Genomic DNA, 12,171 nt, shown 5'->3' on the forward strand with positions numbered 1-12,171 from the left:
GGAGGCTCTAGGGGAGAATCTGTTCCTTGCCTCTTCCAGCGTCTGGCGGCTGCTCCCTGGCTCATGGCCACATCACTCCAGTTGCCAAGGAGAGCAACTCTGAGTCTCTCTCTGCTCCATCTTCACGTGGCTTTCTCCTCTGTGTGTCTGTATCAAATCTCCAGCCTCCCTCTTACGAGGATACATGTGATCACATTTAGTGCCCACCTGGTTAATCCAGGTTAATCTCTCCATGTCAGATCTTAACTTAATCACATCTGCAAAGACGTCATCATGTAAGGTAACACTCACAGTTCCGAAAATTAGGACCTGATATTTTGGGTGCTCATTATTTAGCCTAGCACAGCCAGTCTCAACACACAGTAAGTCCATTAGCTTAATGATTGAAAAAAGAAGCTTTATGGGTCCATTCATGACCCAACAAGTAGCCTGGGAGCCCCTATTAAGTTCTAGGCCCTGGGGATAAAATGCAAAAGCAGACAGGCTCCTTGGAAAACAGACACAATCAGCTAATCACAAAACAAATGCCGAATTACAACTGTGGTGAGAGATACAGAGAGCTGCATGATTCTAAGTCCTGGGGGAGGCCGGGGTGGAGGTTACCGTAAGACAGGAGGTCTGAGGAAGCTCCCTTAGGACGTGGCATTCAAGTTACTGTTTGCAGGATAAATGGGGTTAACTGAGTGGAAAGAGGAAAGGCTGCAAGGCAGAAGGCAGAGAATGGAGAGGCCATTTCTGGTCATTTCCACGACCAGAAAGAACAAGTAAAGTAAAATACAATGAGAGCAGTGAGGCAGAAGCGTGGGGGTGAACAGGGACTGGAGAGGAGGCGTCCCGGGAGGTGCAGCCCTCGGTCAGGCCCTTGAGTTCCCATCGAATCCAGGCTTGAAAAGAGCACTTTGGCTGCGCGTGGAGAAAGTGTGGGTGATGGAGAGCAGAGTGGGTGTGGGCAGACTAGCTGTTTTATTTTCATTTTAACAGCTGAGAGCTCAACTGTCAGACCATCATTTTCAGAAGACTTGTATCTGTTTGGCCTTCCTGGACACCCAAGCCAGCTCCCCAGCTTGCAGGAGCATCTCTCTTAGTCCCAGGATGCTCGTGAACAGCTCTGTCCCAGCAGTTCCCCCTTTAAACCCCAATTGCTGCCTCAGCCCCATTTTATATCCTGATCACAGAGATCGGTTTCAGTCATCTTTGTATCTATTCCAACTCGTATTTCAGTACTCAACACGCACTACTCTACGTGTGAGTCAAAGGGGAAAAGGAAAATCAAATTTTCTGATCCCTCAGCTCAAGGTTGCGAGAAAGGTCGTGGCTAGCTTGGGTGCTTAGAGTGAGGGGCAGCGTGAGCACAAGTCCCCCTTCTGAAGTGCAGGCACGATAGCAGTCTAAGACCTCCATAAACCAGACCCGCGGAATTATAAGAGCAAAGGGGGTGATGGCAAGAGAGCAGGGGAACGTCAGCAGGTCAGAGGTCAGAAAACCAGGCACACAGAATGCAAAGGAGGGGAGCAGGATGGGAAAGGGGGATGCAACCCAGACAGCCTCCTGGGAATGGAGACCCAAATCCGCAACAGGAGACGTACGCATTCTTGGTACAGAGGACCGGGACTGTTTAAAGTAGCCCACGTAAGACAAAGGGAAGGAAGAGCCTGGAAAAGGGAAGGAAGAGGCTGGAAACCTTTATGCTGATAAACAATTACACAAATGAAGGACGTTACTTTCTAGCGATGTTCGGCTTCCTTCTGTTTGGTACCTTCCTCCAAATCAGATTGGGTGACACATCAAAACATTTCTCTAACGTGTGTCTAATCTGAAATAGATTAAAGAAGTAGGTCATTTTTCCAGGTACTTGTGTCAAGATTCAGACCGGAATCCGGGACTCCTAAATCCTGAAATTTACTGCTTTCTGCTAAGCTGTTCTATCCCCAAAGGAGCCAACACTGGGTTCAATTAACCACAGTAGAAAGCACTGTTTGCCAAGTGAACATCCTCTATTTTGAATTCTTAATCCCCCCACCAGCTGACTTCACCACAAAGACGTGAATGTATAATTGAGACGTAAAGAGAACACGCCACCAAATTAAACTGCCCTAATTTTAAATCAATACTTTTTTTTCTCAAACAACATGAAATGAAGATCTCTCAAGAGAAAAAACATCTTGTTCCAACATCTCCAGGAGGCGTTCTCCACTGAGCCGAACTCCAGCAAAAGCCAATTAGATTTCTTACCAACATCAGACACTAAATTATCACAGACAACGCTCAACAGGAATAGAAATCTTAAGATATACTCCAAGGGGTGACACCGTCTACCCTAAGTTGGCCTGGAGACATCTGAAACACCAGGTCTCTACCCAACGGCTCCTGGGTACCAGTGAGAGGTGGCTGCCAGCGGTGGGCGGGTCTGGCGGACCTGAGGGGCTGCAGACCCCTTCCTGCGGTTCTCATTTACCTTTGGCAGCATCCTCAACCTCTCTGGCACGATCATCACTATGACAGAGCTAAGCACCCCAGTGCCAACGGCTCCGTTTGCTAGTGTACCAAGAAAGGCACCTTAACTACACCGAGGGAATATCATCATTAGTGCCCTGCCCTAGGACCTCGTATCATCCTCACTCTTCCTCCTCCATGTCAGACGTTTCCAGGCTTTCCAGCTTTGTGCACGCCAGTGCTAGGACGCTTCTCTCCAGATCCCCTGGAAAATCCTGCTCACCTCTGAAGACCCTGGAGAAACACAAGCTTGTAGTTTTGCCTGATCTTGCAGATGAAATCAGTTCTTCCCTTTCGGTGTATTCATGGCATTTCTACGCAGAAACATCCTAATTCCTAACCCGTTATCCTCTAAGAGGGTTATTAACAAATAATACAGCAGTCTCCTCTGCTAGACAGGGCGGGGACTCTGAACGCGTGTGGGTCCCCAGGGCCTGCCTTCCAAATACTGTTAAATGGAATTGAAAGATGACAGCTGACGATCCTCATGTGACAACAGATGGACTAAGGGGCTTGGTCACCAACGTCTCCCCACGCCGTAAGAAGCTAGACGTTTCAATTTGGCAAGAAGAAGAGGGAGGGTTTAGATGTTTTTGAGTCGATTGCAAAAGTCATGGCCTTCAAATCAATGATGCTGTCCTTGATGTCACTTTATACACACCCTTATAGGGATGACACCCAGAATCTTTAGGAATATAGTCATGAGGCAGATCCAATGGATCACAAAACCATAAAGACACCTCAGACAATCCTTCGTTAAAAATATCTGCTTCAAGTTCCATTTGAGTAAGCCACAGGGAGCCTGTGATACGGGAATAGGAATCTAAAGGAATGCATTAGGAAGGGCCGCTTACTCAGAATCTCATGTTGCCCTTGCCCCAGTAGAAAATGACAACACATCTTATTTGGAGGCTACAGGGCTACATATGACCCAGGAGGAGTCAGAGCTGCTTTCCTCAGCCCTCTGGTATTGGAATCTGAGGCAGCACAGACTCCCTGGAGAAAACCCCCTAAGGGACAAGAATTCTGTGGTTGCTTAAAGACCTCCCCCCTTGGGAGCCCTAACTGCTTACCTGGAGGGATGCTGCCTGACTCCCATAAGGCTTGCTGTGAAGCAACAGGGTCACCCGGGCTTCCTGCTTCCCTAGAGCTCTGAGTGGTGTGGAGGACAGGACAGGGGACCTGTTATTACCTACTGTACTGACCAGGAAGCACCAGCAGGCAGGTGCCGAGTTTTCCCAACTGCCTAGGAAACAGAAAGATCCTCCCCAGCGACACCAGAGGGCACAGAAAATGCCATTATTAAGCCTGTATAGATTCTACTATAGCTATTTTCTCAGATTTCTTTAGTATCATAGACTCTGCCCTACTTAGTAACAGATGGATGACGTTCCGGGGGTTTACTGAAATTGAGTAAACTCACGAAGAATTTTTGCCTCTCCACGGCCCATAACTGCATCAAAAAATTTAAAAACTCAGCAGGTAAAACTGAGTTGCCTCATTTGCATGCTGTCGAAATTCTGTAAATCAATTTCAGGTAAAATGCCCTACTTCCTTGTCATTCTCCAGGGTGCTTTGAGGAGCACTTTAATTTTGTGGTGGAATTTCATTGCCTGACTTTTTGAAAGTTCTGCCGAATTCAGAGGTACAGTCTTACGACCAGGCCCAACGTGCATTTTGAGCTACATCTTGAACGGGGGAAGGAAGAGGTTAGATGGTTTGGAGAGCAGTTTGGGATGGCAGATGTGACCTACTGTCACACAAGGCCACTGGCAGCTGAAGAATGCAGATGTGCTCAAAAGGCGACTTCTGTGGACTTAGGGCTGGACGGTGGTGCTTCCTCTACTATGGACTCAGCGAGATGTAGCCCGAATGGAAATTAGATGGTGCAAAGGTCTCTTCAGCTCCACCACGGGAGCCTCGCAAGGCCAGGGGGCAGGCTGCTTTCAGCGGGGGATGTGGCTGTCTGAGAGACAGAAGTCTTTGCTTTCAGTGTAAGGATTAGAGCACATTATTCCCTTTGATCTGTTGTTTTTCAAATTCCCTTTTGTTCAGGTTCTGGGTGGGGAGGGTCTATGGGGCGTAGGTATCTAGAAATTAAAAGTTATTGTTCCTGTTCTCTTAATCATAATAATGAGTTTGGCTTGACAAGGTCAATTAATTATTCAGGATTAGAAAGCAACACGATTCTACATATCAGGCGGGTATGAGGGGAGGGTTCTGAGCAGGGAGACGATACCAGGTAAATGCAGGGCTGGTACCACCAAAGCTCTGTTGTTGGCAAGTCACCTGCTGGTGCTGGCTATTCCCTGGCCTGGTCCCTCTCTCTCCGGGATCCCACCAGCCCAGGGAAATGGACGGCCACATCCTGGCTTCCTCCTCTCATCCCTGTCTTATTCCATAGACATTAGCGGGGGACCCCCTTCACGTGAGCTTCAGAGCTGTTTGACTCCAAAAGGCAGGTAATTAACTATCAAACCATAGCAGGGATTTTCAGATTAATTCTGCCCAGGAAGAAATAGGAAAATTCATTTCGACCAAACAAAAGGGAGGGGGTAATTAGATGCTCCAACGACAAAAGAGAGACCTAAATAGAGTCTAGAAAACTGATACAGGGCCCAAAGCTTGTATTAGTGTTATTTTTACACCAACACCCCCATTTTATAAGCACTGCATCCTACCTTCCTCTGTCACGCAGGTAGGTCCCTAAGTGAGACTGAAGCCCAGCAGGTAGAGCAGCAGACCTGCCAGGTCGGGCTCTGCATGCTGATAAGGAGAGCATTCCCTGACGTCCCTGAAGACCACCAGGGCAGTCTTCCTGCACTGCCACATAAGGGCTTTTACAAATACAGTTAGGGCTTTGGGGATGTCTTCCGTACTGTCCTGAATCTGGCAAACAATTCAGTCCCACAAAGCATTTTTATTCACTCAGCTTTCCAGGATGGGGCCTCTTCCAAGAAACAATGGAGACGGGGTAGAGCTTTTCCATATGCAGAGAAGCCTGGTTTGGCAGCAGGATCAAGAAGGGGAAAGGATTAAAATACATACACAGCTGAACTGGAGAAGCAGCCTCTTATTAATTACACTCGTAAAGCAGGGCACCCTGAGGTCACAGAGGTGGAAAGCGCTAGACCCATATTTTCATAAATCGGAGGTGGGTCGCCCTCACACTGGTCTAAAAGATCACGTTCCGGCTGCCTAAGTGGGCATGCGAACCCCCAGGTGGTATTTCTTACTTTTCACAAACACATTTTGAATGGAGAATTCAAGGCATCAGAAAATCACGAAGTCCAAGCATCTGAACACCTCCCCACTTCCCCGCCCCCTGCCGCTGCCTGCGGCTTCACCACAGGGCACTTTAGATGCAATAAGCGTCACCCTCCCCCAGCTGCAAGGCCAGAGTCTCGATGTCCTGGTGGAGGTACCTCCTGCATCTGCCCACTTATCCAGTCCCCAGGTTCTGCCTCTGCTCCTTGGGACACAGCTTCGGACTCCGGATGTCCTACTCTGTGTAGCTATCAGAGGAACTCCAGGCCTCCACCTTTTTCAACAAGTCTCTCCTGTTTTTCTCTTTTTAAAGATTTTTTGATGTGAACCATTTTTAAAGTCTTTATTGAATGTTACAATATTGCTTCTGTTTTATGTTTCAGTTTTTTGGCCCCGAGGCGTGTGGGATCTTAGCTCCTGAGACCAGGAGTGGAACCCGCACCCCCTGCATTGGAAGGCGAAGGCTTAACGCTGAACCACCAGGGAAGTCTCACTTCTCTCTTGTTTTTAAAGCACCACCATCTTTTCTAATTTCCATCTTCTCTCCAAAGTCCCATCCCCCTTTACACCCCACAGCCGGCCTTCGAAGTCAATGATGCCCATTCTTGTTTCAGCACCTGCCGCCCAGCCGGCAGTTCAAGGCCTCTGGGGATATTCTACCCGCACGGCCCGACACAGGAGCCATCAGTCCCCAGCGGCTGCTGTAGCACCTGAAATGTGGCTGGTGTGACTGAAGGAGTAAATGGCAAATTGTATTTGGTTTTAGCTAGTTTACATTTAATTTTAAATAGCCACTGTGCAGAGTAGCTGCTTAGCTCAGATGTCCTGTCCCTCGCGTCCCTCCCACACTGGCTCCAGGACCGCTCTCCTCCTGAGGCCGCCCCTTGCTCCTGACCTGCCTCTGGCACTCGCCCCACGTGACTGCCCGGGCTCTGTCTGCAGCCCTGAGCCCGCTCCTGCCCGGACGCTGCCCCTGGACGGTGTGAATCAGAAGCGCCGTCAGCCTTGTCCTGCAGGCTGGTCTTACAGCCCTGGCCATGCAGCCTGAGTCCTCTGGGGTTTCACACTCTCCCCTCCTCTCCATGGCTCGACTTCAGAGCCGCTTCTCCACCCCTGTGCCTTCCACCTCGGGGCTTCTCTCTGGAGCCCAGGCCTGCCTGACCACTGTCCCCACTCCAGCTACTTCACCAGTCCTGCCGAGACCTTTGGAGACCACCCGCCCCCAACAGCACAGGAAAGATTTGGGAGACTTTAGGTAGCCCCAGAGCGATCTTCCTAAAAAAAAGATACAGGGAAAAAACAATGCAACAGCAACAGGTAGTGAGAAGAGAAGAGATGGACCCACGAACAAAAAAGGAACCAAGCATCCCCTATTTCCCTTTTCCTTTACTATGAGGACACGATGTGCTATCAACAGATGTTTAAAATATCCTAGGGAGCTAAGCACAAATCTAGAACTTGCCACCAGTGAAAGGCTTGCCTTGAGGGTTGCAAGGGCTGAAGATACACTAAGAGCTAAGGTCCAGAGCACCCAGGCCAAGGAAGGCCCGGCCCTGAGGCCCAGGCTTGAGCCAGAGGACGGGCCAGTGCCCAGGAGCCCACAGGAAATGTGGCTGCCGTGTAAGCGGACCAGCCTGGTCTCTGTATAGGTCATCCTGAACTCTATTAAAATGTCTGACCAAACACCAGGGGGGTGAGAGGACCCAAGGGTTTGGAGGCACTCGGTGCTCCGGAAGGATTTAGACAACAGCTACACTCGCAGAACCTAAATTCCTGGGGAGGACTTGGGCACAGGGCATACAAGTCCATCTTCCCCCCACGAATGGCAACTAATACTTCAGGGGCAGCATTTCGTTCATCTTCACGTGCTGAGTGCTTGGCCAGGGTGCTGGGAAGCAGAGTTGTTTCTCAGTGGCGATTTACGTGTGAATGAACGAAGGCGAGGGTGGGGCAGGCACAGAGGGCTGAGGGGCCGGTACTCAGGCAGGTGCACGGGTGGCACCAGGTCTCAGCAGGAGTTAAACACACAGCACCGCAAGCAGAGAGAAGACCCAGTACAAAGAACAAGCGGGGCAGTAGGGGTATTTGCTAGAAAGGGGGAAAATATAATCTCAGACTTCAGTAAGCTCACTTAATTCTGTGAAAATAATATTACTTTCCTTCTGTGTGCGTTTATTTATGTATGAAGCTGACGACATGGACACAAATACACACACTCATGGGTGGAAATATGAGTTTCGTTATTTTCTGCTGCTGCTATCATGTGTGTGTCTGTCTGTGAGTATGTGTTTAATGACGGTAATACCATTTTGAAAAGTTAAGACGTCTTCCATTCCAACACCGTGCTGCAAAGGGCTGAACAGGGATGTCTACAGAATCCAGCAGTCCGATTCTGCTGGGAATTAGGGTTTACGTTCAGTACAATAAATGATTCCAAGATAAGTACATTTCTTTCTTTTTTTTTTTTTTAAGTCCTGGATGGTGATGTATCCTCTTTCCAATACAGAAACAGGGGAGCCTGGCTCTATTTAGTTTGTCTGATTGCTTTTAAGAGGAGGCACAGGTTGGCTCCGAGAAACCATGGTCTTCTGTTCATTAAAGTGTCAATAATGCCCGGTCCAGGCATATCGACAGCAGATTCGCTCAGGCTGAGTCTGTGGACAAGACCAGAATCTTTTTTAACCCAGCTTGTTTCCAGATCAATACACCCATCAGCATTTGAAAATTAGCCCAAGATGAGATTCTGATACTTGAGGTGGTAAGTCATGCTCAGAGGCCACCTTGCCAAGCCACAGGTGTAAATGCCTAGCTGGGATTAGACACTTTCCATCCCCATGGAGACGAGTGAGGATTGATGTAGACCCCATCCTCCACGCCCTGCCCCTCCCACCCCCCCACCCCCACCCCCCCCCCCCGCCACACACTCTCAACCTTCCCTCTTTGAGCCTGTGTAAGTCCTTGGGGCTATAACCCAGCCATTTGCCTCAAGGGGCATTTATTAAAGTGCACTTTGTTCAAGGCACTTTCCGGGTGCTCAGGGCAGGAGTGTATGGGTGTGAGCGAGGAAGGGGAGGGGACCTTAAGGAAAAACAATGACGCAAACATGATCCTTGTTTTCAAGGAGGCTTCAGAATTTTTCACGACTCCTTCCATTTTCCAGTTCCATAAAGGTCCTGCTTCCTGAGGCCAGCGTCTGTGATGGTGTAGAGTTCCTAAGGTCTGTCTGTCGTTGTCAGGCACTCTCAGCAGTAAGTGTGTGCACTGGGGGGAGGGAATGGGGTGGGGGGGCATGGGGCGCGGCTGCAAACATACCCCCTGGTGCTACCGACTGGGTCACTAGGGCATCCATCAAACTCCCTCACAGAACAGTGTGACTCTCAGTCTTTTTCTGGCCAATAATAAAACTTTCGCCCACCAACGCCATCTCATGCAACAATACCTACTCTGCTATTTGTGATACATTCTGATACTGCCTATGCAATTCCATTTCCTTTAAAAAATGCTGTTTGTATCCAGCAGTTTGAAGATTTTCATATATAGAACCAACAGAGGAAACAACCATCATCATTTCCTTTTAGAAAGAAAGAGGGAAAAATAACATAAAATAAAAACAACTTGGTGTGACCAAGCTGTGTCATAGCACGGGGGGCCACCCACCCCACTGGCCTCATCCCTCAGCCGCCGGAGCCTGTGTGGGTCTCCCTCCAGCCTGTCCTCTTCCTACCACTGCCCACCGACCTCGCCCTTCACAGTCAGGACCCTGACCCAAGCTGCCCTCTGTCCTGCCTTCTCCCAGCTCCCCTCCCTTCTCTCCCTTCCCTGCTCCTTGTCGCTCTCACCTACCATCCACAGCTCTCCCCTTCCCTCTGGGCTGCTGGAAAGGAGGGGAGAGGAGGCTGGAGGAGCCTCTGGACCTGGAGCTTACTGCTGTGCACCTGCCATTCAGGGGGATGAAGAGAGCTGGGAATGAGAGCTGGAGAAAAGACCAGCAGAGGATCTGGCTCCATTGCTCGGGGGCTTCCCCTCTGAGGTAACGGAGCAAGGATGTGGTGCACAGTTAAATACTGTTTTTTTGTTTTGTTTCGTTTTGTTTTTTTAACATCTTTATTGGAGTATAATTGCTTTACAACGATGTGTTAGTTTCTGCTTTATAACAAAGTGAATCAGCTATATGTATACATATATGTCCATATCTCTTCCCGCTTGCGTCTCCCTCCCACCCTCTCCCTATCCCACCCCTCTAGGTGGTCACAAAGCACCGAGCTGATCTCCCTGTGCTATGCGGCTGCTTCCCACTAGCTATCTATTCTACATTTGGTAGTGTATATATGTCCATTCCACTCTCTCACTTTGTCCCAGCTTACCCTTCGCCTCCCCATATCCTCAAGTCCATGCTCTAGTAGGTCTGTGTCTTTATTCCCATCTTGCCCCTAGGTTCTTCTGATCATTTTTTTTCTTTTTCTTTTTCTTTTTTTTTTTTAGATTCCATATATATGTGTTTTTAAAAAGTTTAAAAAAGCAGCAGCTGTATTTTTTAAAAACTAGCTAACACTTAACCAGCACCTCTGTGTGCCAGGCCCTCTCCTGAATGTTTACACATCAGTACATGGAAAATATAATCCCCTCCACTGACCCTCGCAACGTTGACTCCATTTTACAAAAAGAAACTTTGAGTCACAGCTGGAAACCTGGGGTCCCACAGCCAGAAAGTGGCCGAGTCTGATTCTGAGCACTTGCTCCCTGTCTGAGAATCCGCCTGCACGGCTGCGTGTTGTCTGAACGCCCAGCACCTGCTCTGCTTATGGGGAAGCAGAGAAGGGCCTGGGAAGCATGGAGCCAGCGGAAGCAAGAGATGCAAAAACACAGACCTCAAAAGCTGGGGGTGGGTGTGAGAGGCTCAGAGGAAGGGGAGGGGAATGGGGTGCAACGAAAACACAGAGGCTATCAGACACAGGCATTAAAGGCGAGATGTGGCATCAGAAACCCAGGGCTGGGTGGTGAGAGAAGAAGCCAACAAGCTGGAAACCACAGAGGTGGCTGTGACGGCCATGTCCCAGGTAGGTGTTTAGAGCATCTGCAGTGGGCTCTGCCTTCTTTGAAGGCTGTGTGAGGGATGGCATATGCGCAGTGCCAGAGAGCTAAAATGCTGGTCTTAAAATAAAGCGAGCTTAGCAGTAGATAGAACCTTAAAAAAACTTAGAGGAGAAAAAAGCCAAGGAAAGCAATAATCAGGAGCTAATTTTCTGAGAAAATGTATTATTGGAACAAAAGCAAAGAACAAACAAAAAAACAAACCCTAGTCCTATTCAATGGGAAAATGATTTGAAATTTTAGCATCAGATGGCAAAGCGAAAATTAGGAAATTGTCCTGGCCAGATGGAACAGACAGACTCATCTCAGTTGAGAATCACAGTGAAAGTGTTGGATACAGGCTCTCTCAGCCGCCCCTGCACCGGCTGCCCCCAGGCCGCCTACCTTGCACGATGAGGTGCACCCGGGAGGTCTTGGGGTGGTTGTCCGTCTGCACGGAGCAGGTGTACGGGCCCTCGTCGTACACGTCCACGTTCTGGATCTCGATGCTGTACTGGGTCTGGGTGTTGCTCAGGAGGACCACGCGGGGGTCCAGACACCACTTGTCGTTCCCGGCGTAGAGGATGGTGCTGCGGTTCAGCCAGGCCACCCGGGTGACCCGGTTGTCAATCGTGCACCTGGAGGGAGGACCAGACAGGTAAGTCAGGGGACCGCAGAGAAACGGGAGCCATCAGGGTCTTCTTGGCAAGGCTGAGATGCCTGGTCACCATGCCTTGTCTTCGCCCCCTGCCCCCAATGTGTACACGCACACCTCCTGTTTGCTGTGGCCTGGGTGGAACTTTCTGGAACTCAGCGTCAGAGGTCTTGCAGAACTGCAGCCTCAGAACATGGGCTGTTTCAGACTTCCAGGTCCTGAGTGATTCTGTGCTTCTGAAAACCCCTGAGCACAGGACTATTTCAATACCCCTAACTATTCACTAGTTATAGCCTGGAACCATCATCCGTCCTTGGAATGGCTGGGCCCTGGGACTACCCCCATCCTCCCCCCGCCCTGGGATTTCCATGATGTGCATATGATAATCCCTCACATTGCCTTCAAGATGTTCTGGGTGTACTAAGTTGCCCAATACTCAAAACAACCCTGTGAGGAAGGTTCTATTGGTAAAAAGAATTGAAGAACAGAGACACTGAATGCTTCTGGCAAATGGCACAGATAACGTGCGCTAGATCAGAAACCCAGCTTTTAACTACTAAACATTCTTTCTCCCATCTCAGAATAGCGAATTCCAACAGAAGGCTTTTGAAGTCAAAACTAAATATGGACCCACCACCATTGCTATTTCTCCTCATTATACCCAGGGGCAGAAATGTTCAATTACT

At 49.2% G+C, this 12,171-nt stretch overlaps 1 protein-coding gene across 4 annotated transcripts in view; it reads right to left on the reverse strand.

Moving 5' to 3' along the window:
- Nucleotides 1-12,171, reverse strand: part of LOC309826206 (neurotrimin) — a gene marked incomplete at both ends in the record, with an annotated part of 942,560 nt that overhangs the window by 175,299 nt on the left and 755,090 nt on the right. For all 4 annotated transcript variants that reach the window (XM_082660185.1, XM_082660184.1, XM_082660183.1 and 1 more), the window contains one exon: nt 11,236-11,468. In XM_082660185.1, coding sequence (XP_082516311.1) covers nt 11,236-11,468 — 233 coding nt within the window. The remainder of the gene's footprint in view (nt 1-11,235; nt 11,469-12,171) is intronic.

The sequence above is a fragment of the Grampus griseus genome (genome assembly GCF_964374135.1).
Source record: "Grampus griseus genome assembly, chromosome: 8".
NCBI lineage: Eukaryota > Metazoa > Chordata > Mammalia > Artiodactyla > Delphinidae > Grampus > Grampus griseus.